Genomic DNA, 27,528 nt, shown 5'->3' on the forward strand with positions numbered 1-27,528 from the left:
TGATGGGCCGAATGGCCTCCTTCCATGCTGTAACTTTTCCACGATTCTAACCCTGACCGCTCCCCACTCACAATGCATCAATCTGTATCGTAACTCCACATAACCCTGGCCGCTCCCCATTAACAGCGTCAATCCATACCGTAACGCCACATAACCCTGACCACTCCCCACTAACAGTGCGTCAATCTATACCGTAACGCCACATAACCCTGACCACTCCCCACTAACAGTGCGTCAATCTATACCGTAACGCCACATAACCCTGACCACTCCCCACTAACAGTGCGTCAATCTATACCATAACTCCACATCACCCTTCAGATGTTTCAACACTTCAACAAAAAGCGGTTTCTCATCTCTTCAGGCAGCAAGGACCATAAGCTCAAGCAACTTTTGAATGTCAACCAATCTCCCGCCTCTTCTTTAGAATGATAGAACGGTTACAGCATAGGAGGCCATTCTGCCCATCGAGCCTCTGCTAGCTCTTTGTAAAAGCAATCTAATTAGTCCTATTCCCCCGCTCTTTCCCTGTAGCCCTGCAAATATTTTCCCAAGTATTAATCCAATTCCTTTGCTTTCTTCTGACCTTCTCTCTCCCAACCTCACCCCTTACTGGGCTTGCGGAGATTTTCTCCTTCCTCAGGCAAATGTTTCAAGATCTCCTTGAAGCCTACGCATTTATACATATTGAACAATAATACATGGTGTTTACAGACTGCCCCTGCAACTGCCCGTTGCCAAGGCAATCACCGTGTTCAGACAGAGAGGTGTTACCTGCAGAACCTCCGAATACACATTCAACAAAAAAACAAACAGGGAAAAAAAAGAGAAAAAAAAACACAGAGAGAGGCAGAAACATCCGGAAGGCAGAGAGAGCCAGCAAATGACCCATTATATTAAAAACAGATAACATTTGTTCGCTGGTGGGGTAACGTGTAGCGTGACATGAACCCAAGATCCCGGTTGAGGCCGTCCTCATGGGTGCGGAACTTGGCTATCAATTTCTGCTCGACGATTTTGCGTTGTCGTGTGTCTCGAAGGCCGCCTTGGAGTACGCTTACCCGAAGGTCGGTGGATGAATGTCCATGACTGCTGAAGTGTTCCCCGACTGGGAGGGAACCCTCCTGTTTGGCGATTGTTGCGCGGTGTCCGTTCATCCGTTGTCGCAGCGTCTGCATGGTCTCGCCAATGTACCATGCTCTGGGGCATCCTTTCCTGCAACGTATGAGGTAGACAACGTTGGCTGAGTCACAGGAGTATGAACCATGCACCTGGTGGGTGGTGTCATCTCGTGTGATGGTGGTATCTGTGTCGATGATCTGGCATGTCTTGCAGAGGTTACCGTGGCAGGGTTGTGTGGCGTCGTGGACGCTGTTCTCTTGAAAGCTAGGTAGTTTGCTGCGAACGATGGTCTGTTTGAGGTTGGGTGGCTGTTTAAAGGCGAGTAGTGGAGGTGTGGGGATGGCCATAGCGAGGTGTTTGTCCTCATTGATGACATGTTGAAGGCTGCGGAGAACATGGCGTAGTTTCTCCGCTCCGGGGAAGTACTGGACGACAAAGGGTACTCTGTTGGTTGCGTCCCGTGTTAGTCTCCTGAGGAGGTCTATGCGATTTTTTGCTGTGGCCCGTCGGAACTGTCGATCGATGAGTCGAGCGTCATATCCCGTTCTTACTAGGGCGTCTTTCAGCGTCTGTAGGTGTCCATCGCGTTCCTCCTCGTCTGAGCAGACCCTGTGTATTCGCAGGGCCTGTCCATAGGGGATGGCCTCTTTGACGTGGTTAGGGTGGAAGCTGGAAAAGTGGAGCATCGTGAGGTTGTCCGTGGGCTTGCGGTAGAGTGAGGTGCTGAGGTGCCCGTCTTTGATGGAGATTCGTGTGTCCAAGAAAGAAACTGATTCTGAGGAGTAGTCCATGGTGAGCTTGATGGTGGGATGGAACTTGTTGATGTTATCGTGTAGTCTCTTTAGTGATTCCTTGCCGTGGGTCCATAGAAAGAAAATGTCGTCGATGTATCTGGTGTATAGTGTTGGTTGGAGGTCTTGTGCAGTGAAGAAGTCCTGCTCGAACTTGTGCATGAAAATGTTGGCGTATTGGGGTGCGAATTTGGTCCCCATGGCTGTTCCGTGTGTTTGGGTAAAGAACTGGTTATCGAAGGTGAAGACATTGTGATCCAGGATGAAGCGGATGAGTTGTAGGATGGCTTCCGGAGATTGGCTGTTGTTGGTGTTGAGTATTGATGCTGTCGCAGCGATGCCGTCATCGTGGGGGATACTGGTGTATAGTGCCGAGACGTCCATCGTGGTGAGAAGTGTTCCTGGTTCAACTGGTCCGTGGGTACTGAGTTTTTGTAGGAAGTCTGTAGTGTCACGACAGAAGCTGGGGGTTCCCTGTACGATGGGTTTCAGGATGCCCTCGATGTATCCAGAGAGGTTCTCACACAGGGTTCCGTTGCCTGATACGATGGGACGTCCGGGTGTGTTGGCTTTGTGTATCTTTGGGAGGCAGTAGAAGTCTCCCACGCGGGGATTACGTGGGATGAGAATGCGTAGGATGCTTTGAAGGTCTGGATCGAAGGTCTTGATCAGTTTGTTGAGCTGGTGGGTGTGTTCTTTGGTCGGATCTGCGGGTAACCGTCTGTAGTGTTCCTGGTTGTCCAGTTGTCGGTATGCTTCTTTGCAATAGTCTGTTCTGTTCTGTATGACGATGGCTCCTCCTTTGTCCGCTGGTTTGATGACGATGTTGCGGTTGGTCTTGAGAGCGTTGATGGCGTTGCGTTGTGCTCGGGTGACATTCTGGACTGTCTTCTGAGTGCGGCTGATGAATCTGGCATTGACGCATTTCCTGACAGCTTGAGCATACATGTCCAGCTGAGGGCAGCGACCCTCCGGAGGAGTCCAGTTTGACTCTTTCCTCTTCGGTTGCTGTACCGCGGATCCCTCTGTCTGCTGTTCCGGATCGTCGATTGTCTCATTGGGTTCGCTGCTGAAATCTTGGGGTTTGTGGTAGAATTCCCGGAGCCTCATTCTCCTGATGAATTCCTCTGTGTCCGCCGCGAGACTAGTGGGGTCCATTTTGGTAGTGGGGCAGAAATTGAGCCCTCGGCTGAGAACTTCGATTTCGTCTGGTTGAAGGGTGTGGTCGGATAAATTGACAATAGACTTCCCTGTGGTTGCAACCGTGGTACCAGGGGAAGCTTGGTCGTTGCTGGTGGTGATGCCGAGTTTCTCAAGCTTCCTGCTCTTGGTTTTCATGTAGGCAGCGTAGTTCCGTTGCCTCGTCTGTTTGGCGGTATAACGTAGCTGGTCTGCTGTGTCCTACTCCTCAGAATCAGTTTCTTTCTTGGACACACGAATCTCCATCAAAGACGGGCACCTCAGCACCTCACTCTACCGCAAGCCCACGGACAACCTCACGATGCTCCACTTTTCCAGCTTCCACCCTAACCACGTCAAAGAGGCCATCCCCTATGGACAGGCCCTGCGAATACACAGGGTCTGCTCAGACGAGGAGGAACGCGATGGACACCTACAGACGCTGAAAGACGCCCTAGTAAGAACGGGATATGACGCTCGACTCATCGATCGACAGTTCCGACGGGCCGCAGCAAAAAATCGCATAGACCTCCTCAGGAGACTAACACGGGACGCAACCAACAGAGTACCCTTTGTCGTCCAGTACTTCCCCGGAGCGGAGAAACTACGCCATGTTCTCCGCAGCCTTCAACATGTCATCAATGAGGACAAACACCTCGCTATGGCCATCCCCACACCTCCACTACTCGCCTTTAAACAGCCACCCAACCTCAAACAGACCATCGTTCGCAGCAAACTACCTAGCTTTCAAGAGAACAGCGTCCACGACGCCACACAACCCTGCCACGGTAACCTCTGCAAGACATGCCAGATCATCGACACAGATACCACCATCACACGAGATGACACCACCCACCAGGTGCATGGTTCATACTCCTGTGACTCAGCCAACGTTGTCTACCTCATACGTTGCAGGAAAGGATGCCCCAGAGCATGGTACATTGGCGAGACCATGCAGACGCTGCGACAACGGATGAACGGACACCGCGCAACAATCGCCAAACAGGAGGGTTCCCTCCCAGTCGGGGAACACTTCAGCAGTCATGGACATTCATCCACCGACCTTCGGGTAAGCGTACTCCAAGGCGGCCTTCGAGACACACGACAACGCAAAATCGTCGAGCAGAAATTGATAGCCAAGTTCCGCACCCATGAGGACGGCCTCAACCGGGATCTTGGGTTCATGTCACGCTACACGTTACCCCACCAGCGAACAAATGTTATCTGTTTTTAATATAATGGGTCATTTGCTGGCTCTCTCTGCCTTCCGGATGTTTCTGCCTCTCTCTGTGTTTTTTTTTCTCTGTTTTTTTTCCCTGTTTGTTTTTTTGTTGAATGTGTATTCGGAGGTTCTGCAGGTAACACCTCTCTGTCTGAACACGGTGATTGCCTTGGCAACGGGCAGTTGCAGGGGCAGTCTGTAAACACCATGTATTATTGTTCAATATGTATAAATGCGTAGGCTTCAAGGAGATCTTGAAACATTTGCCTGAGGAAGGAGAAAATCTCCGAAAGCTTGTGAATTTAAAATAAAATTGCTGGACTATAACTTGGTGTTGTAAAATTGTTTACAATTGTCAACCCCAGTCCATCACCGGCATCTCCACACAATAAGATGCAGCTGAGGCACTACCAGGGGTTTGAAATCACCTTTCATTATCTATACAATGATATAGATGGCTTTTTCACACTAACCTTTTTTGGCCACTTCCATTTCTTCCTCTGTCCAACGGGAAGTCTCCACAGGCTCAGTTACAGCTGAAAGGCACAAGCAACAATCTGTTCAGAGAGTGGAGGACACCTACACACCCAGCACACATTGCAATCTATTCATCTGCTTACATTAGCCATGGTGAAAGCCTTCCTTTAAAGCTGCTGGTGGTCTTCAAAGACCATCAACTCTGCTTACTCCAAACTTAGACAAATTCTATTTCCTGCTGTCTGCAGAAAGTTAAATAAAATCTTGGATTAGACACACGAGTGTCAATTGAGCACCAAAGGCAGAAACCAGTCACTGGCAGGCATTTAGCTGTACTGCCCTTAAAGGTACAGGAGGCACCCGCTAATACCACTAATAGGGACCTTATCTTTTAGTACAACGCTGCAATAAATCAAAGGTCACGATGCTGCAGAGATCCATTAACCAATTCCCTCTAAACACAACCCATCATTGCAGGTTCCAGCTGCAATAGGCAGAAGATTGTGAGTTTTAATATCTTGGTACATGGACATACTGGAACAACACTCTTATACAAACAGATTTTGCAGTTGTTTGCAACATTTTTTCACACTGGGTGCCGGGCAAACCGCGAACAAATTGACAGATCAAGATGGATGCTGAATTCACAATGGCCAGAGATGTTACAGATATGTTAGTCTGTTGTGTATATTGAGTTTCTGCATACAGGCAAAACAACATCAATCCCTCAGATAGAGCGTGACAGCAGCGGCAAGCAAAACAGAGACTGCAAAAAGGGTACACATGGGACAAGAGAGGAAGACAGCAAAAGAGGGAGGGAGAGGTGAGGGAGGGAGAGGTGAGGGAAGAGAGTAAGTGCACATAGAATCATAGAAAGGTTACAGCATGGAAGGAGGCCAATCGAGTCCGTGCCGGCTCGATGCAAGAGCAATCCAGCTAGTCCCACTCCCCCGCCCTATCCCCGTAGCCCTGCAAATAGGAACATAGAAACATAGGAGCAGGAGTCGGCCATTCAGCCCCTCGTGCCTGCTCCGCCATTTGATAAGATCATGGCTGATCTGTGATCTAGCTCCATACACCTGCCTTTGGCCCATATCCCTTAATACCTTTGGTTGCCAAAAAGCTATCCATCTCACATTTAAATTTAGCAATTGAGCTAGTATCAATTGCCGTTTGCGGAAGAGAGTTCCAAACTTCTACAACCCTTTGTGTGTAGAAATGCTTTCTAATCTCACTCCTGAAAGGTCTGGCTCTAATTTTTAGACTGTGCCCCCTACTCCTAGAATCCCCAACCAGTGGAAATAGTTTCTCTCTATCCACCCTATCTGTTCCCCTTAATATCTAATAAACTTCGATCAGATCACCCGTTAACCTTCTAAATTCAAGAGAATACAACCCCAATTTGTGTAATCTCTCCTCGTAACTTAATCCTTGGAAGTACGGGTATCATTCTAGTAAACCTACGCTGCACTCCCTCCAAGGCCAATATGTCCTTCCGAAGGTGCGGTGCCCAGAACTGCTCACAGTACTTCAGGTGCGGTCTAACCAGGGTTTTGTATTGCTGCCGCATAACTTCTGCCCCCTTGTACTCCAGTCCTCTAGATATAAAGGCCAGCATTCTATTAGCCTTATTGGTTATTTTCTGCACCTGTTCATGACACTTCAGTGATCTAAGTACCTGAACCCCTAAGTCCCTTTGGACATCCACAGTGTTTAACTTCTTACCATTTAGAAAGTACCCTGTTCTATCCTTTTTTGATTCAAAGTGGATGACCTCACATTTGTCTACATTGAATTCCATTTGCCACAGTTTTGTCCATTCACCAAATCTATCAATATCCCTTTGTAATTTTATGTTTTCATCTACACTGCTTACAATGCCACCAATCTTTGTGTCATCGGCAAACTTAGATATGAGACTTTCTATGCCTTCATCTAAGTCGTTAATAATTATTGTGAGTAATTGAGGCTCCAAGACAGATCCCTGTGGGACTCCACTGTCACATCCTGCCAATGTGAGTACCTACCCATTATCCCTACACTCTGTCGCCTTTCGCTCAGCCAATTTCCTAACAAAGTCCATACTTTTCCCTCGATTCCATGGGCTTCTAACTTAGCTAACAGTCTCTTATGTGGGACCTTATCAAATGCTTTCTGGAAGTCCATATAAATAACATCCATTGACATTCCCCTGTCCACTACTTTAGTCACCTCTTCAAAAAATTCAATCAGGTTTGTCAGGCACGACCTACCTTTCACAAATCCATGCTGGCTCTCCCTGATTAACTGAAAATTCTCGAGGTGTTCAGTCACCCTATCCTTAATTATAGACTCCAGCATTTTCCCCACAACAGATGTTAGGCTAACTGGTCTATAATTCCCCAGTTTCCACCTCTCCTTTCTTAAAAAGCGGAGTGACATGTGCAATTTTCCAATCTAGAGGGACAGTTCCTGAATCTAGAGAACTTTGAAAGATTATAGTTAGGGCATCTGCAATGTGCTCACCTACTTCCTTTAAAACCCTGGGATGGAAACCATCTGGTCCTGGGGATTTGTCACTCTTTAGTGCTATTATTTTCTTCATTACTGTTGCTTTACTTATGTTAATTTTGTCGAGTCCCTGTCCCTGATTCAATATTAGTTTTCTTGGGATTTCCGGCATGCTATGCTCTTTTTCGACTGTAAATACTGACGCAAAGTAATTATTCAACATGTCTGCCATTTCCCCATTGTCAATGACAATATCCCCACTTTCAGCTTTTAAGGGGCCAACACTGCTCCTGACCACCCTCTTTTTCCCAATATAACTATAAAAGTTCTTCGTATTGGTTTTGATATCCCCTGCAAGTTTCTTTTCATACTCTCGTTTTGTAGCTCTTACTATCTGTTTTGTGACCCTTTGTTGATCTTTGTATCTTTCCCATTCGCCAGGATCTGTGCCATTTTTTGCCTTTTTGTATGCCCTTTCCTTATGTCTTATACTGTCCCTTACCTCTTTAGTTGTCCATGGCTGTTTTTTTTGGCAACTAGAGTTCTTGCCCCTCAGGGGTATAAACCGGTTCTGTATCTCATTAAATGTTTCTTTAAACATTTCCCACTGATCATCAGTCGTTTTACCCATTAACAGATTTGCCAGTTTACTGTGGACAGTCTCTGTCTCATCCCATTGAAGTCGGCCTTACCCAAGTCTCGAATCTTAGCAGCTGATTCACTTTTTTCCCTTTCAAACACTACATTGAACTCGATCATGTTATGATTGCTATTGGATAGATGTTCACGCACAGTTGAGCTGTTAACTAAATCTGGTTCATTACTCATTACTAAATCTAGTATGGCTTGCCCCCTTGTTGCCTCTAGGACATACTGCTGTAGAAAACTATCCCGGACACACTCAAGAAATTCACTACCTTTCTGACAGTTGCTCGTCTGCTTTCCCCAATGTTTTCCTTTCAAGTATTTATCCAGTTCCCTTTTGAAGGCCATGATTGAATCTGCCTCCATCCCCCCCTCGGGCAGTGCATTCCAGATCCTGACCACTCGCTGTGTAAAAAGGCTTTTCCTCATGTCACCTTTGGTTCTTTTGCCGATCACCTTAAATCTCTGTCCTCTGATTCTTGACCCTTCCACCAATGGGAACAATTTCTCTCTGTCTACACAGTTTAGACCCTTCATGATTTTGAATACCTCGATCAAATCTCCTCACAATCGTCTCTGTTCCAAGGAGAAGAACCCCAGCTTCTCCAGTCTATTCACATAACTGAAGTCCCTCACCTCTGGAATAATTCTAGTAAATCTCTTCTGCACCCTCTCTAAGGCCTTCACATCTTTCCTGAAGTGCGGTGCCCAGAACTGGACACAATACTCCAGTTGTGGCCGAACCAGTGTTTTATAAAGGATCATCATGACTTCCATACTTTTGTACTCTATGCCTCTATTTATAAAGCCCAGGATCCCGTATGCTTTTTTAACCGCTTTCTCGACCTGCCCTGCCCCCTTCAATGATTTGTGCACATATACCCCCAGATCTCTCTGTTCCTGCACCCCTTTTTTTAAAGAGTTGTGCCCTCTAGTTTATATTGCCTCTTCCTACCGAAACATATCACACTGCATTTTTCAGCGTTAAATTTCATCTGCCACGTGTCCGCCAATGCCACCAGCCTGTCTATATCCTCTTGAAGTCTTCACTGTTTACTACCCTTCCAAGTTTTGTGTCATCTGCACATTTTGAAATTGTGCCCTGTACACCCAAGTCCACAAGTCCAAGTCATTAATATATCAACAAAAGCAGTGGTCCCAGCACCAACCCCAGGGAACACCACTGTACTCCCTCCAATCCGAAAAACAACCGTTCACCACTACTCTCTATTTCCTGTCACTTAGCCAATTTGGTATACACGTTGCTACTGCCCCCTTTATTCCATGGGCCGCAATCTTGATAAGCCTACCGTGCGGCACTTTATCAAACACCTTTTGAAAGTCCATATACACCACATCAACTGCATTGCCCTCATCAACCCTCTCTGTTACCTCATCAAAAAATTCTATCAGGTTAGTTAAACACGATTTGCCTTTAACAAATCCGTGCTGGCTTTCCCTAATCAATCCACACTCGTCGAAGTGACTGTTAACTTTGTCCCGGATTATCATTTCTAAAAGTTTCCCCACCAATGGGGTTAAACTGACTGGTCTATAGTTGCTGGGTTTATCCTTACACCATTTTTTGAAGAAGGGTGTAACATTTGCAATTCTCCAGTCCTCTGGCACCACCCCTGTATCCATGGCTGTTTGGAAAATTATGGCCAGTACCGCTGCAATTTCCACCCTTACTTCCCACAGCAACCTGGATGCATCCCATCTGGACCGGGAGACTTATCTACTTTAAGTATAGCTAGCCTTTCAAGTATCTCTTCATTAATTTTTAGCCCATCCGGTATCTCAACTATATCTTCCTTTACTGACACTCTGGCAGCATCTTCTTCCTTGGTGAAGACAAATGCAAAGTACTCGTTTCGTACCTCGGCCATCCCCTCTGCCTCCATGAGTAATTTCCTTTATGGTCCCTAATCGGCCCCACCACTCCTCACTCCTCGTTTACAAGCCTGTAGAAGACTTTTGGATTCCCTTTTATGTTGGCCGCCAGTCTATTCTCATACTCTCTCTTTGCCCCTCTTATTTCCTTTTTCACTTCCCCTCTGAACTTTCTACATTCTACCTGGTTCTCACTTGTGTTATCAACCTGATACCTGTCATATGCCCCTTTTTTCCGTTTCATCTTACTCACTATCTCTTGTCATCCAGGGGGCTTTGGCTTTAATTGCCTTACCTTCCTGCCTCGTGGGACTATGCCTAGACTGTACCCGAACCATCTGCTCTTTAAAGGCCTCTCAATGTTCAATTACAGTTTTGCCTGCCAATCTTTGATTCCAATTTACCCGGGCCAGATCTGTTCTCATCCCATTGGCCCTTCTCCAATTGAGTATTTTTACTTTAGGGTGGTCCGTGTCCTTTTCCCTAGCTATTTTAAACCTTATACTATGATCGCTGATCCTTAAATGCTCCCACACTGACACTTGCTTCACTTGGCCTGCCTCATTTCCCAGAACCAAGTCTAGCAATGCCTCCTTCCTCGTTGGGCCGGAAATGTACTGGTTAAGAAAGTTATCCTTAACACATTTCAAAAATTCCTCCCCCTCTTTGCCCCTTATAATATTATTGTTATCTCAGTCTTTATTAGGATAGTTGAAGTCCCCAGTTATTATTACTCTATGGCTTTTGCACCTCTCTGTAATTTTTCTGCAAATTTGTTCCTCTATATCCTTCCCACTAGTTGGTGGCCTATAGAATACACCCAGTAGTGCAATGGCACCTCTTATTTCTTAACTCTAACCAAATAGATTCTGTCCTTGACCCCTCCAGGACTTCCTGTCTCTCCAGTATTGCAATATTCTCCTTAATCAATACTGCCACCCCTCCTCCTTTCTTTCCTTCCCTATCTTTCCTGAACACCTTGTATCCAGGAATATTAAGTACCCAATCCTGTCCTTTTTTAGCTGGGTCTCCATTATCGCTACAACATCATATTCCCATGTGGCTATTTGCGCCTGCAGCTCACCAACCTTGTTTACCATACTTTGTGCGTTTACACACAGGCACTGCAAACCAGTCTTAGACTTTCTTGTACACTCTCAGTCTGATCCCACCTAATACTGCACCACTACTTGCTCTAGTGCTATCTTTCTCTCCCTATCCTTTGTGCCCCTTGTTTCTCCTTTCCAATGCTACATCCTGGTGCCCAACCCCCACATCACTAGTGAACCTCCCCACGAGGACATTGGTCGCAGCTCTGTTGAGGTGCAACCCGCCCAGCCTGTTCCACCTCCCCCAGAACTGGTCCCAATGCTCCAGGAATCTAAAGCCCTCCCTCCTGCACCATTTCGCCAGCCACACATTCATCTGCTCTATCCTCCTATTTCTATACTCATTTGCAGGTGGCACCGGGAGTAATCTACTACCTTTGAGATCCTGCTTCTTAATCTCTTTCCTAACTCCTTAAAATTTGCATGCAGGACCTCATCCCTCTTTCTACTTATGTCGTTGGCACCTCTGACTGTTCACTGAACCCCTCCCCACAGAATATTCTGCAGCCGCTCAATGACATTCTTGACCCTGGCACCAGGGAGGCAACATACCAACTTGGAATCACGTCTGCGGCCGCAGAAACGCCTGGTTGCTCCCGTAATTACAGAATCCCCAATCACATTAAACAGAAAGAGACAGAAAAAAGTAAAAAGGAGAGAAAAGAGACCCGACTGCATCACTTACTCGCCCAGTGTAGCGGAACAGGCAGCTGCTTGTAGCAATGTTGCATTGTTCTAAGTTATTTTCTTCAGAGGGAGGGATGGGGTGGGGGGGAGGGGGGAAGAAAAGAGAGTGCAGGGCAAGATGGGGAAGAAGCGCATGGAGGAGGGAGAACACGGGGCGGGGAGGGAAGGGGGCGGTCGAGCCGGCTAAGGGAGGGCGGGCAGGCGAGTGAGCGAGCCGAGGAGGAGGGAGAGTGAGCTAGGGAGGGAGAGGGAGGTGTGGAGGAGGGGATGGGAAAGGGGAGAGGAAAGGAGAAAGGGGAGGGAAGGATGGAAGAGGGAAGGTGGGGAAGTGGAGGGGCAATTGTTGAGAGGGGGAGAGAGGCGGGGAGAAGGGGCGGTGTTAGAGAGTGAGTGCGTGTGGCTGGGAGAAAAGAAGCATAAGCCAACTTCATTTGAGAAAGTGGATGATAAGGATATCATCTCTAAATTACATAAGATCGTTGTAAACAATTTTACAACACCAACCCCAGTCCATCACTGGCATCTCCACATCATTACATAAGATCGAGCAAGGTATATAACCGAGATCTCTACCTCATGTCACAGATTTTACATTTTCACATTGGAAATGGGATGAACTAGTAAAAATTCAAATACATGAAACCATGCAGACAGAACTCCCAGAGCAGTGTTCTGACATCTCAATTGATGAGCATCAGCTGTTCCAAACAGCGTGCTTCAGCTGCAGTGCATTTCATAAAATCCAGAGCCAGAAAAGGACATTCGATCCCACTCCATCCATAGGCCACGTATGATTTTTCTTCTGTGGATTTCAGACTCACCATTAACTGTTGATCCCCTACTTTAAAGAAACACCAAGTTTCCTTCCCCTCCCTCTCTCCTCTGAAGAGAATAATTCTCTGCTGTTGACCCTGAATCCTGTTTCTCAACAGATACCGACCAGTTCCTTTCAAAGATGCGAGCCGATCCCTTAACTACTTTCTCTGGGAATCTAACTGCCCTATGATTATCTGCTTTGCTTTTTAATTCTTTCTTGATTACTAGAATTATATTTGTCATCTGTTCGTATTTCTGTAATATTTATAGAGCTCTCAAAAATATCAGCCAAGGCATCAGTAATGCCCACCTTTAATTTCGTCAGGTGTGCCAAGCTTTTTAGACTTTGTGGAGCATTTAGGTGCGTAACATGGGATCACATGGGCGACACAAGTTTAAATCCATGCTCCCATTAATTTGCATATATCTCAAGCTGCAAATACTAACAGGACAAATCAGTGAGCAAGAAATGCAAGTAAAAATAGAACCTGGGCTTCACGGGCTGATTTGGCAGGAATCACAAGCCACGTGACAGAATGACCATCCCTGATGTATCCCGTTTGGCCCATGTGCAAATATCCCATTTAGCTATTTAATCCTTCCAATTTCTGCATAACACATTCTTTATTAACTTCTGTGTGTACTTTGCCCCATTTAGCATTACTGCAGTTTATTTACAGTCCTCCTTTGTGAAAACTGATGTGAAGAATCCATTCAGTATATCTGCCATGTCCTGATCATCTTTAATAGGTTTACCTGATTTATCCTTTAATGGACCCATCTGTTCTTTGACCTTCCTTAAACTATTAATAGCTGTCATTTTTTTGGGTCTCTCTTCGGAACAGTCCATTCAGACTTTGAGCCTGTTCCTCCATCTTATAATCTTGGTTGATCTGTACCTCCGCTCCATTTACCTGCTGTTGATCCCTATCCCTTGGTATCCTTACCTAACAAAAATCTATCGGATCTCAGTCTTGAAAATTTCAATTGACTCCCAAATCCACAGCCTTTTCTGGGTGAGAGGTCTAGAATTCCACTACCCATTGTGTGAAAAAGTGCTTCCTGATTTCCCTCCTGAATGGCCTGGCTCTAATTTTAAGATTGTGCCTCCTTGATCTGGGTTCCCCCACTAGAGGGAATGGTTTCTCTGTATCTACCCCATTGAATCCCTTTATCATTTTAAACACCTCCATTGGGTCATCACCCAACCTTCGAAACTCAAGGGAATACCACCCATATTTATGCAACCTGTCCTCATAATTTAACCCTTTAAGGCTTGGTACCATTCTGGTGAATCTGTGCTGTACCCCTCCCGAGGCCAATATATCTTTCCTGAGGTTCGGTGCCCAATATTGAATGCAATACTCCAGATGGGATCTGACCAAGGCTCTGCACAACTGAAGCATCACTTCTTCACTTTTGAATGTCAACTCTTTTGAGATAAAGGCCAACATTCCTTTAGCCTACATTTTGTACCCATGCAGAACCTTTTAGTGATGTGTACATGAACACCGAAATCCCTTTGCTCCTCCACAGTTCCCAGTCTCTCACCATTAAGAAAATATTACGATTGGTCTTTCTCAGATCCAAAGTGAATGACCTCACACTTCCCCACATTGAACTCCATCTGCCACAGTTTTGTTCACTTACTTAGTTTGTCTATGTCCCTGTGTGCTGCTCCCATCCACACATCTTACTGTGCCTCCTAACAGTGTCATCTGAAAACTTGGATATATAACTCTCTATTCCTTCATCCAAGTCATTAATATATATCGTGAAAAGCTGAAGCCCCAGTACAAGTCTCTGGGGAGCACCACTTGTCACATCCTGCCAATCAGACTACAGTCCCTCTATCCTCACTCTGTCTCCTATCTCCCGATGCATTACCCACTCATGTCATGAGGTTAGCTCCAATTCCATGCACTCATTTTTGATAGTAATCTCTTGTGCAAACCTCATCAAATGCCCTCTGGAAGTCCATTTGGACAACATAAATAGATATTCCCCTATCCACCATGCTAGTGACCTCCTCAAAAAATTCAACTAGATTAGTCAGTCATGGCCTACCTTTTACAAATCCACTCTCTTTGATCAGTTGATACTTATCTAAGTGCTCAGTCACTGTCTCTGATGTTAGATTCCAGTATCTGCCCCACAATCTTGCTGCCCTCTGCCATTTGTCTCCATTACACAATATTTTCTTTAGCTATCCTTAGCTGCCTTTTATAGTAAACCCAATCCTCCCTATTTTTGCTTTATTGTACCATTTAATCTTTTTTTGGTTGTTTTAATATTCCCGCTAACCTCTTTATTAACCACTGTGTTCTAGATCTTGCTAAACTTTTTTGAACAGAATATACTTTCTTCATCCCATATAACGGCCTTAAATACATTCCATTTTCCTTCTATTCTGATTTCCCAATTCTCTTTTCGTGTCCCTGCTTTTCCATGGTCCTGCCTTACCACACTGTTGATTTTGGCCTTTGCTTTGACATCCATGGTAACTAGTTCCCAGCCATTCTCCAATCTCCAGGTTACTAACCAGCTCTGGTGCTTTTCCGAACACCAAATCCAACACCGCCTTTGCTCGAGTAGCCTGTCTCACATGTTGTACGAGCAAACAATCTACAACTGCCCCTTTCACGTTGATTTATCCATCCAACTAGTTTGTTTAAAAAAATATAATGCAGCGTTTTCTGTAGTCTGGTCTGTATTAAATGTGGACACAACGTTGTACCAGGCCCACACCAGCTGGCTCCAGCATGCAATCAATCGTACTCGATTACATTTATGGCCATCAAAATCATGGTTTCAATTAACACTTTAGGCACAGGAACAAAAATCAGTACAAGATTGCAGCTTTAAAAAAGAAACAAAAATGCTGAGAACTAATGCGCAGAACCTCTCAGATTTTACAATTCAATTACTGAAATGTTACAAATTAAACACAGATTTTTGCTGGTGCGGAACCTAATATCATTCCTTAGTCATGGGGTCAATCAGCACAGCTATCTGGGTATTGCTGTCTGCCCCATATACCCTATGCAGTCACACTGCAGGTTATTGCTATCTGTCACAATTGTGCCCTATATGTCTGTACAGCCACAAAGTGAGACTACTCAGTTCTAATTGATCCCTACAGCACAGGCTTTCAAACTGGGTTCCATGAGGTCATGGGTCCAAGCATACCATGCACCATGAACACAACATTGAGCGCTCTGTATTCTGCATCTTTTCTGTATTTCTTACCTATTATTGCACATTATTCCTGTTGCAATATACCAGGGGCGTCCAAGCTTTGTGTCTTAGTGAGCCATTTAGGTGCGCATCACAGTATCTCAGAGGCCACGTATAGAGTTAAACACATGCTCACAAATATCTGCATATATCTCAAGTTGCTGATACCAACAGATCTTAGTGTTATGATTACATAGAATGTTACAGCACAGAAACAGGCCATTCGGCCCAACTGGTCTATGCTGGTGTTTATGCTCCACATGAGCCTCCTCCCACCTTACTTCATCTCACCCTATCAGCATATCCTTCTATTCCTTTCTCCCTCATGTGCTTATCTAGCTTCCCCTTAAATGCATCTCTGCTATTCGCCTCAACCACTCCTTGTGGTAGTGAGTTCACATTCTCACCACTCTCTGGGTAAAGAAGTTTCTTCTGAATTCCTTATTGGGTTTATTAGTGACTATCTTATAGTCATGGGCCCTAGTTTTGAACTCCCGCACCAAAGGAAACATCTCCTCTACGTCCACCCTATCTAACCCCTTCATAATTTTAAAAACTTATATTAGGTCACCTCTCAGTCTTCTAGAGAAAACAGCCCCAATCTGTTCAATCTTTCCTGATAGGTATGACCTCAGTGTTCTGGTATTATCCTTGTAAATCTTTTTTGCACCTTCTCCAATGTCTCTGTATCCTTTTTATGACACGGAGACCAGAACCGTGCACAGTACTCTAAGTGTGATTTGGGATTTATCCACCAATGAGACAACAGTATTAAGAAAACCGTTTCCAGAATCCTAGGCCCATTGAATTCTAATCAGCGAATAAAAAACAAACACAAATAGGACTGAGTTGCCTTAGCCTCGAGAATGGGATCACCAGATCACAGGAGCTGCAAGTGGCTCACAGGCTTCAATCTGGATACCCCTGCTATACAACAAGAAAAAATGTTTTCTGCAATAAAAGCAATGTTTCCCTTATAGTTGCTTACACTGAGTTAAAATGGGAGCCCGTGGAAATGTGTCAATATTTGCAGGGATCCCCACACAAAGTTTTGAAAAGCGCTGCTTTATAGTGACTGGCAGTCAATTCCATTTAAATAGCCTCATTACTTGCATGTCAACATCAGATTAGGTTCTGAATCTGTTGGCTGCCTTCTGCATTCCCAATTTACAGTTTTAGAAAAAGTAAGTAGAGAATATTCCTGCTGCAGAAAATGTTCTTTTGGTTCAGAAGAGTTAAATATACAGGAAGTAAAATCAGAATAAATGTTAGCAAAAGGCAGTTTGTGCAGTGGGATCATTAAGCTATAGAGAAAGGACTGTAAACATGACCTATCCCCAGACAGTATTGCAGATCCACAACTGTCCAAGAGTCCTAAATTATTGACTTTTGCAAAACTAAAGTGAATAGAGAGACAGCTTTGCCATGCTTTGCCTGAGGGTGTGCCTGTAAGCAGATGTATCCAGCAATTAAATGGTGTGACGGGGGGAGGGAGGGGAGGTAGGTTTACTGGCAATCTTTGCCAACAGTTTAGCTTAGAGGCCAAAGAGAAACAACACACAAGCAGACTGAGCAGTGGAGGGAAAAGATCCAAGAAATATGAGTCAGCACCAGCTGCAGCGAAAGTGAAGCAATGGTAAAGTATCAGGGCTGCACTATAGCAGGAATGTTCGACAACAGGGAACAACCGGTTCCCACCCCAGTAACCCGATTTGTACAGTCAGTGAGGATTCAGACCCAAGCAGTAAAGATGCGTCATCTACCCTTCAGAACTATGCCAGCTGTAGGGCCCCAGATAAAGTGATGTATGACATGTTAGCTGAATTACAAGCCAGTAACTAGGGAGCCTGGGCAAGACGACATTACTCCCTTAGAACCATAGAAAAGATACAGTGCAGAAGGGGGCCATTGGGCCCATCGTGTCTGCGCCAGCTCGAAGAACAACCAGGTGCCCATTCCAGCACCCTGCAGCTTACAGTACTTTAGGTGCAGGTCCAGGTACTTTTTAAAAGAGTTGAGGGTCCCTGCCTCTACCACCAATTCGGGCAGCGAATTCCATACACCCACCACCCTCTGGGTAAAAATGTTTTTCCTCATGTCCTCTCTAATCCTTCCACCAATCAGCTTAAATCTGTGTCCTCTAGTTCTTGAACTCTCCACTAGGGGAAACAGGTACTTCCTGTCTACTCTATCTGAGCCCCTCATAATTTTGTGCACCTCAATCAAGTCTCCCCTCAGCCTCCTCTGCTCCAAGGAAAACAACCCCAGCCTATCCAATCTCTCCCCGTAGCTGCACTTTTCAAGCCCTGGCAACATTCTTGTAAATCTTCTCTGCACTTTCTCCAGAGCAATTATGTCCTTCCTGTAATGTGACCAGAACTGCGCACAATACTCCAGCTGTGGCCTTACCAGCGTTTTATACAGTTCCATCATTACATCCCTGCTTTTGTATTCTATACCTCGGCTAATAACGGAGAGCATTCCGTATGCCTTCTTCACAACCTTATCTACCTGTACTGCCACCTTCAGGGACCTGTGCACATGCACTCCAAGGTCTCTCACTTCCTCTACCCCTCTCAATATATTCCCGTTTACTGCGTATTCCCTTTTACTGTTTGCCCTCCCTAAGTGCATTACCTCACACTTCTCTGGGTTGAACTCCATTTGCCACTTTTCCGCCCACTCCACCAACCCCTGATATCTTCTTGGAGTCTACAGCTATCCTCTTCACGGCCAATTTTTGTGTCGTCTGCAAATTTGCCAAACATGCCCCCTACATTCAAGTCCAATTAATTAATATATACCACAAACAGCAAGGGACCCAACACTGAGCCCTGTGGCACACCACTGGAAACAGATTTGCATTCGCAAAGACATCCATCGACTTTTACCCTTTGTTTCCTGTTACTGAGCCAATTTTGGATTCAATTTGCCACATTTCCCTGTATCCCATGGGCTTTTACCTTTCTGACCAGTCTGCCATGTGGGACCTTGTCAAATGCCGTACTAAAATCCATGCAGACAACATCCACTGCATTACCCTCATCAATCCTCCTGGTCACTTCCTCAAACAATTCAATTAAATTTGTAAGGCATGACCTTCCCTGAACAAATCCACGCTGACTATCCCTGATTAAACCACGCCTTTCCAAGTGACAGAATCAATACTGAGAGATAGGATAAACTAATAGTTTGCCCACCACCGAGGTAAGACTGACCGACCTACAATTGTTCGGCCTTTCCCTCGTACCCTTTTGAAACAATGGTACTACGTTTGCAGTCTTCCAGTCCTCCGGTAGCTAATATTTTTTCATGCCCTCTCTTTGCTTTCCTTATTTCCTTTTTTACATCATCCCTGTACTTTCTATACTCCCCTAGGCTTTCTGAAGTATTTAGTTTTCTGTGACAGTCATAAGCTTTCTTTTTCTGCTTTATCTTGCCCCGTATACTTCTCGACAACCAGGGGGCTCTAAATTTGGCAGTGCCTCCCTTTTTCTTTGAGGGGACGTGTCTGCATTGTACCCGTAGAATTTCACTTTTTAGTGCCTCCCATTGGCTTGCCACTGATTTCTCCTCAAGTAGTTGTGTCCAGTCCACTTCTGCCAAATCGCCTCTTAGTTCTGTAAAATTTGTCTTCCCCCAATTTAAAATGTTTACTTCTGATTTAACTCTGTCCTTTTCCATAATAATGCTAAAACTAACTGAATTGTGATCACTGTCCCCAATATGGTCACCCACTGTCACTTCACCCACTTGCCCATCTTCATTCCCCGGGACTAAATCTAGAATTGCATCCCCTCTTGTTGGGCTTGTCACGTACTGGCTAAAAAAGTTCTCCTGGACACCGATCAAGAATTTTGCGCCTTCTGTGCCTCTCACACTGTTTGAATCCCAGTTGATGTTCGGGTAGTTGAAGTCCCCGACTATTATTGCCCTCAGAAATTTGCCTACATATTTGTTCTTCCATCTCCCTTTCGCTATTCGGGGGTCTATAGTACACTCCTAGTAGTGTGACTGCCCCTTTTTTATTTCTTAGCTCAACCCATATGGCCTCGATTGATGATCCATTTAGCATATCATCCCTTCTCACAACTGTAATTGATTCTTTAACCAATAATGCTACCCCCCCCCCCTCCTTTTTTATCACCCACTCTATCCTGCCTGAAAACTCTACATCCAGGGATGTTGAGCTGCCAATTATCCCCCTCTTTGAGCCAGGTTTCCGTTATAGCAATGATATCATGCTGCTAAGTATCTATCTGTGCCCTTAGTTCATCTGCTTTGTTTGTAATACTCCTTGCATTGAAGTATATACCCTTTAACCCCATCAAATTCCTGTGCTGAACACATTTAACCTTTGCTTCTTTTGCTTTTATGAGTCGCTAACTACGTCACTAACTGCTTTTCTACTTCCCGTTTCCTGGTCTGAATTTGTCCCATCTGTACCTGCCCTTTGGTTCCCATCCCCCTGCCATACTAGTTTAAACCCTCCCCATCAGAACTAGCAAATGCCCCCGCGAGGATATTGGTCCCGGTTCGGCTTGGGTGCAACCAGTCCAGCTTGTACAGGTCCCGCCTTTCCCAGAGTCGGTCCCAATGTCTCAGGAATTTAAACCCCTCCTTCCTACACCATCTTTTAGAACTGACATTCTTTATAATATACAGTATTAAACTTCTATACATTATCTACCGAGTGAGAAACTGTGCCTTTTATAAACTACATTGAAATATATAAAACTAACATCAAATCAGCCTGAAATACATTTCCTGCCCAAATGCCTGAAATCCACAGTACAGCGATTATTGGGGGGATATTTAAATTGATTACTGATGGGATAGCGGCACAGACTCGATGAGCCGAATGGCCTCCATCACTGCTGTAACCATTCTATGATTCTATATATTAATTGGTTATTGATGGGCTATATTAACTGGTTATTGATGCAACATATTCATTGGTTACTGATGGTATATTTAAATTAAATATTAACAGATTGTTTAAAATCTGCTGATGCCCCATCAACCCTCGTGTCACTGTACACCTGCACTCTGGGAATAATCGTTGCTAAAGCTATTATTGTAGAGATTAGGCGGTAGGCTCTTGTAGCTGTTTCATCACAAATCCCTGCTCACAGTAACTAAACCACAATGCATATTGTAAAACAGAGATCAACGGATCTATGAACAGGAGTTAAAACTCCATTTGCTATGGGTAGGAAACAATAATTACAGTGTTTGACATAAAGATTATTTGTGAATTATCTGCCACGCTTCAGGATTTTTGGACCATTTTTCCCACAGAAGAGATTTGCAGGAAAAAAGTTACATTTAAGGCAAAGTGTATTCAGACAAGTTTTATAAAAATGAGATAAAAAGTGATTAAAAATGATAATGAGCTAGGCTTTGCTGCTTTCCCCACAAAAGATTGCAAATAATAAGCAATTTGTTAACATGTGTTAAAAATTCAGGTCTGACAGAGACACTTTTCTGGTTCAGTGGTGTCAGTCACTCCCATAGGCAGTCTAAGCATCTTACTTTTTCTGGGAATTGACTCCTACGGCCCTACATCTAATTGGACGATAGCAAAACAGAGGCTGTAAGAATACTCCCTTGTGACCTGAACTGGATATTGGTGTCTTTCACATGTGTACACCTTCAATCTCTTCATCGGCAGACTAAGCAAACACTTACGGAGGCGAGGCCAGGTATGAATGAGTAGGAGAGGCTTTACTTCACAGTAAGGTGATATACAGTACAGCCATAAGACCAGATTCATTCAATTTAATCTGTATAATTCAATTTTGCATATTACTACAAAGTAAATAACATGCCGCATTAGCCCACATCAGTGGGTGGTCTTAACTGGCATAAACAAGATGGCTTCTAACTATCCTCCAGCATTTCTAACCTCTTTCCCTCAGTGAAAGTCCTCACAGCTTTCACTTCAACAAACCTGACTATCCTTGTAGCCTTCCTGTGTTAAAAGGTCAATCTGCTACCTGTATCCAAGCCTCTCAGTTCACAGAGGGGCATCAAAGGACTTTTCGAAACAATGGGGGATGGAGGTGTTCTTTGATTACCTAGACAAGCTAACTAATTGTTTTCACCAGAAACTAAATAAGAAGCAAACGGGAGTTGTCTGGTGTAGACCCTCCTCTCAGGTTGTGAACACAGGAAGATTTTAAAAAAAGTGTCAGTCAGGTTTTTAACAGAAAGCTGCAAGGGTAAGCTTTTGCCAGACACAGAGACTGCAGAGGGGTAAGTCAGAAGTTATTTTCTTTAAGTCAAGCAAGATGATCCACTAATGAGGAAGCACAGCATGTTCATCATTTCGTGTTATGTGAAGACAAGTTGTATTGATTGAATTAAGTGAATTTGATCATAGCTGGTGCTCTTTATGTTGACAGTGTGAAATAAAGCAGCTTAACATTAATGGCAATATAACATTGTATGGCCTTGTCTTATCAAGTCTTGGGGTTGTATTCTCTGGAGTTTCGAAGGTTAAGGGGTGATCTGATCAAAGTTTATAAGATATTAAGGGGAACAGATAGGGTGGATAGAGAGAAACTATTTCCGCTGGTTGGGGATTTTAGGAGTAGGGGGCACAGTCTAAAAATTAGAGCCAGACCTTTCAGGAGCGAGATTAGAAAACATTTCTACACACAAAGGGTGGTAGAAATTTGGAACTCTCTTCCCCAAATGGCAATTGATACTAGCCCAATTGCGAAATTTAAATGTGAGATAGATAGCTTTTTGGCAACCAAAGGTATTAAGGGATATGGGCCAAAGGCAGGTATATGGAGTTAGATCACAGATCAGCCATGATCTTATCATCAAATGGCGGAGCAGGCACGAGGGGCTGAATGGCCTACTCCTGTTCCTATGTTCCTAAGTGTTTTCTCAGTCAGTCTTCAAAAAGATGGGAGAGTGCTTGCGAAAGACATGAATATCCAGTTCAGATCACACAGTTGTACTATTGTCACACCCCTGGCTTACACGACCACACAGTTAAATATTGGGAACACCCCTAACTAAGATGCTCATACTGGCTATGGAAGTGACTAGCAGGCTGTACCCGAGAGAAAATCTAAAGCAAGACCCTAAACCTCAACCAATACTGATTTGTAATGGAACTGAAATAACCTCAATAGAATGCTCTACTTTGGATATTCTTAATCGAGAACATTCTTCCAATTCTCTCTCAATAGCCAGTTCATGCTGTGCAGGGACAGAGGAAACTGACATGGGATCTTGGAGTCCCATCCACACTCCTATGACGCTACCAAGCCAAGATTTCCAGAGCCACTAGTTTACTATGATTGAGCAAGTCAAATCCCTTTCTTATTTACACAGGAATCGAGGGCTTTCACTGCAGTTTGAGAGCTTGCATTTCATGATTCAGTCAGTTTTTCTCCGAAAACCACAAAGCCACGTCTTGCCAATTTCATATTGAATTTCCTACAATTTAATCAGAGTTTAAAAAAAAGATGAATGTCAGTGGAATGATCAGTAGTGAAAGGGTCCCCCTGGACTAAGATTTAGTATCTAGCTCAGCAGACTGAAAGACTAATGGTAAATAAGCGGTAAACCTCAGGATGTCCCAAAACGCTTTACAGCCAATGAAATACTTTTTGAAGTGTAGTCACCGTTGTAATGTAGGAAATTACAATATACACACTGTCTCCAGGGCCCACCTGCACATTAAACGCAATCCCGACCTGCAGAAAATATCTAATCCTTTTGTGGTGTGCCCTATGTCAGTGTACAACAGATAAATCGATACCCCCCGGTTCATGGCCTATGTGTCCACAGAGAGAAGTAAAATGCTTCTCAATTAGGTCACAGAGATTCCTACTATTTGAACTGACTGGAACGGAGTTAGTTAAGCACCGTGAGATCATTATTTATCGGGACCACAGATAGCCCGTGGTGCTGTCCAGTCTACCCTCTCAATGAAGGACAAGGTCCATGATCCAGACCTTTTAATTAGGTCAAGGATGGTGAAATCCACAGATCTAACAGTGGGAAAGAAAACCAGAAGCTGCAGTTCATAATTTTGCAGCTCACATCCAGAACAATATAGAGGGTATTTCAGCGCTACATGTGGACAGCGATACTCACCAAGTTCAGGTGGAGGTGGGGGATTGGGTGGCTCCTCAGTGATGGCTTCTTTCGCCATGGATCTCAGGATCCTGCCTTTCCGCCGCCCCTGACTGTTTGCAGTTTTTCGCCCTCGCGGTGCAGACTGCTCCTTTTCTTCAGGCTCCTCTCCTGCAGTATCTGGTTTATCTTTTTCTTTGATAATTTCCCTAAAGTGACACAAACAGTACAATCGGGATTTAATCAGCACGTTTTGTCCTCTACCCCAACTTTGTACACTCCCGCTGCTTCCTCTTGCTGTACCTGGACTTTGCAGTTGCACAAGTCATCTTAACTACAGCCCATCTGGAAAACACCAAAACATGGCAGACTTTAGGATGGTAGATCAGATTGGCAGCTAACACTATCACACACAATCAGGCAGCATGAATTTTCTCACCTGCTCTGAGAGGTACCAGGGAAGCAGCAAGGTGATGGTTTAAGTGTCTTGATCACAACCATATTTTAAAATAAGCAGCATAACTAGGAACAATGATTTGCCCTCAGTCATAACAGAGAAAACAGATTTAACAGGCTTTACATGGAGTCAGTTAGCTTTGTCTAAACTTTTATTAAAGTAAAAAAAGAGAACATACAATGAGAGTCACCAAGACCTACAGGAAGTTTCACAGGAAGTGAGGTCAAACTCTACATTGCTTCCACTCTTTCACAATTTCAATTGTGTTGTCTAAAACATTATTCCCTTCGTAAACAAACCAATGCTATACTTCCATATCAATCGCAACCCAGTGTGGTCCCCTAGGACATGATCTAGGGAACAAAAACAATGCATCAATAAAATTCCACCCTTTAAAAGTAACTCTGTTGTTACAGCCCCCCTCCATGGGCACAGATGTTAGTCACCACCCCCCCCATGGGTACAGATGTTACAGCCACCCCCCTTCCATGGATACAATGTTACAGCCACCCTCCCCTTCCATGGGTACAGATGTTACAGCCACCCCCCTTCCATGGGTACAGATGTTACAGCCCCCCCCCCATCCATGGGTACAGATGTTACAGCACCCCCCGCTTCCCAAGGATACTGCTGTTACAGCCTGCCCCCCTCATGGGTACTGGCAGTTTGAATTCCAGCCTTGGCCACTCAAGTGGTGGTTGTCATTTTGCAGCTGTGCTGTCAGGTGAAATGACACTGCTCACTGTACCACCGTGGAACTGGCATAATCCGTTCTGTGCAAAAGCACATTCATGTCTGATGACAAGAGGGGTATCATGTATCATCATAAGATAAACATGTAGCCTTACAGAAAGTCACAGCCCTAGAGATGACAGGTGTCAGGTTGATAATACAATTGAGAACCAGGTTGAATATAGAAAGTTCAGAGGGGAAGTGAAAAAGGAAATAAGAGGGGCAAAGACAGAGTATGAGAATAGACTGGTAGCCAACATAAAAGGCAATCCAAACGTTTTCCATAGGAATATAATCAGTGAACAGGTAGTAAGAGGAGGGGTGGGACCGATTAGCGACCAAAAAAGGAGATCTACACATGGAGGCAGAGGGCATGGCTGAGGTACTAAATGAATACTTTGCATCTGTCTTTACCAAGGAAGAAAATGCTGCCAGAGTCTCAGTAAAAGAGGAGGTAGTGGAGATACTGGATGGGCTAAAAATTGATGGAGGAGGTACTAGAAAGGCTGGCTGTACTTAAAGTAGATAACTCACCCGGTCCGGATGGGATGCATCCTAGGTTGCTGAGGGAAGTAAGGGTGGAAATTGTGGAGGTACTGGCCATAATCTTCTAAACATCTGTAGATATGGGGATGGGGCCACAGGGCTGGAGAATTGCAAATGGTACACCCTTGTTCAAAAAAGGGTGTTAGGATAAACCCAGCAACTACAGGCCAGTCAGTTTAACCTCAGGGGTGGGGAAACTTTTAGAAATGATAATCCGGGACAAAGTTAACAGTCACTTGGACAAGTGTGGACTAATTAATGAAAGCCAGCACAGAGTGCTTAAAGTCAATTTGTGTTTAACTAACTTGATAGAGTTTTTTGATGAGGTAACAGAGAGGGTAGATGAGGGCAATGCGGTTGATGTGGTATATACGGACTTTCAAAAGGCGTTTGATCAAGAGCCGCATAATAGATTAGTCATCAAAGTTGAAGCCCATGGAATAAAAGGGGCAGTGGCAGCATGGATACGAAATTGGCTAAGTGTCAGGAAACGGACAGTAGTGGTGAACGGTTGTTTTTCAGACTGGAGGGAGGTGTACAGTGATGTTTCCCAGGGGTCGGTACTAGGACCACTGCTTTTCTGGATATATATTAATGACTTGGACTTGGGTATACAGGGCACAATTTCAAAATTTGCCGATGACTCAAAACTTGAAAGTGTAGTTAACAGTGAGGAGGATGGTGATAGACTTAAAGAGGACATAGACAGGCTGGTGGAATGGGTGGACACAAGGCAGGTGAAATTTAACGCAGAGAAGTGCAAAGTGATACATTTTGGTAGGAGGAACGAGGAATGGCAATATAAACTAAACTAAAGGGTACAATTCTAAAAGGGGAGCAGGAACAGAGAGAGTTGGGGGTATGTGTGCACAAATCTTTGAAGATTGCAGGGCAGGCTGAGAAAGCGGTTAATAAAGCATACGGGATCCTGGGCTTTATAAATAGAGGCATAGAGTATAAAAGCAAGGAAGTTATGATAAACCTTTATAAAACACTGGTTCGGCCACAACTGGAGCATTCTGGCCAGTTCTGGGCACCGCACTTTAGGAAGGATGTGAAGGCCTTAGAGAGGGTGCAGAAACGATTTACTCGAATGGTCCCAGGGACGAAGGACTTCAGTTACGTGGACAGACTGGAGAAGCTGGGGTTTTTCTCCTTAGAGCAGAGAAGGTTGAGAGACGATTTGATAGAGATATTCAGGGTCTAGACAGAGTAGATAGAGAGAAACTGTTCCCATTGGCGGAAGCGTCAAGAACCAGAGGACACAGATTGGCAAAAGAACCAAAGGAGACATGAGGAAAAACTCTTTTTTTTTTAACACAGCGAGTGGTCGAGATCTGGAATACACTGCCCGAGGGGGTGGTGGAGGCAGATTTAATCTTGGCTTTCAAAAGGGAATTGGATAAGTACTTGTAGGGAAAAAATTTGCAGGGCTGTGGGGAAAGGGCAGGGGAGCAGGACTAGCTGGATTGCTCTTGCAGAGAACTGGCAAGGACTTGACGGGCCAAGTGGCCTTCTCCCGTGCTATAACCATTCTATGATTCTAGAGAAAGTCATAGCCCAAACTATCCTGTCCTCTCACATGTGGGGAACTTGCTATGTCTGTTCCAACTGGTTATGAAGTGTTCAGCTTACTCATTACAGCTATAGTTTCCCTCATTCTTTGAAAGAAGTTCAGCCTCTACATAGACACACATCAAAAGGCAGCGTAATGAGGAAAATCAAGTCAGACATCATTATTTTAAAAGGCTGGTGTCACACAGTAGCCTAGTCATCTTACAGCCCCTAATGCACACAAATCCACATTACCCTTCATGAAAGGAGGCAAAGAAACCAAAGCTAAAAAGACATGCGCATTAACAAAAGGAAGCTCCTAGCCTCAAATCAGAGAAAGAAGAAAAGGACAAATACAGAGCGAGCTTCACATGTGGCGTACCCAAAGAATGAGAATGAGAAAGACCGTACCAATGGTGCAGATCTGATGAGCTCCCTAATGTGTTAAACTTCAACACACAAAGAGGACTG

At 44.6% G+C, this 27,528-nt stretch overlaps 1 protein-coding gene across 3 annotated transcripts in view; it reads right to left on the bottom strand.

Moving 5' to 3' along the window:
- ncor1 (nuclear receptor corepressor 1) overlaps positions 1-27,528 on the bottom strand; it is a 334,377-nt gene that overhangs the window by 140,603 nt on the left and 166,246 nt on the right. For all 3 annotated transcript variants that reach the window (XM_068008588.1, XM_067967875.1, XM_067967876.1), the window contains 2 exons: positions 23,790-23,977; positions 4,788-4,850 (listed from right to left, as the gene is read on the bottom strand). In XM_068008588.1, the coding sequence (XP_067864689.1) occupies positions 4,788-4,850; positions 23,790-23,977 (251 nt within the window). The remainder of the gene's footprint in view (positions 1-4,787; positions 4,851-23,789; positions 23,978-27,528) is intronic.

This window comes from Heptranchias perlo, chromosome 28, assembly GCF_035084215.1.
Source record: "Heptranchias perlo isolate sHepPer1 chromosome 28, sHepPer1.hap1, whole genome shotgun sequence".
Lineage (NCBI taxonomy): Eukaryota > Metazoa > Chordata > Chondrichthyes > Hexanchiformes > Hexanchidae > Heptranchias > Heptranchias perlo.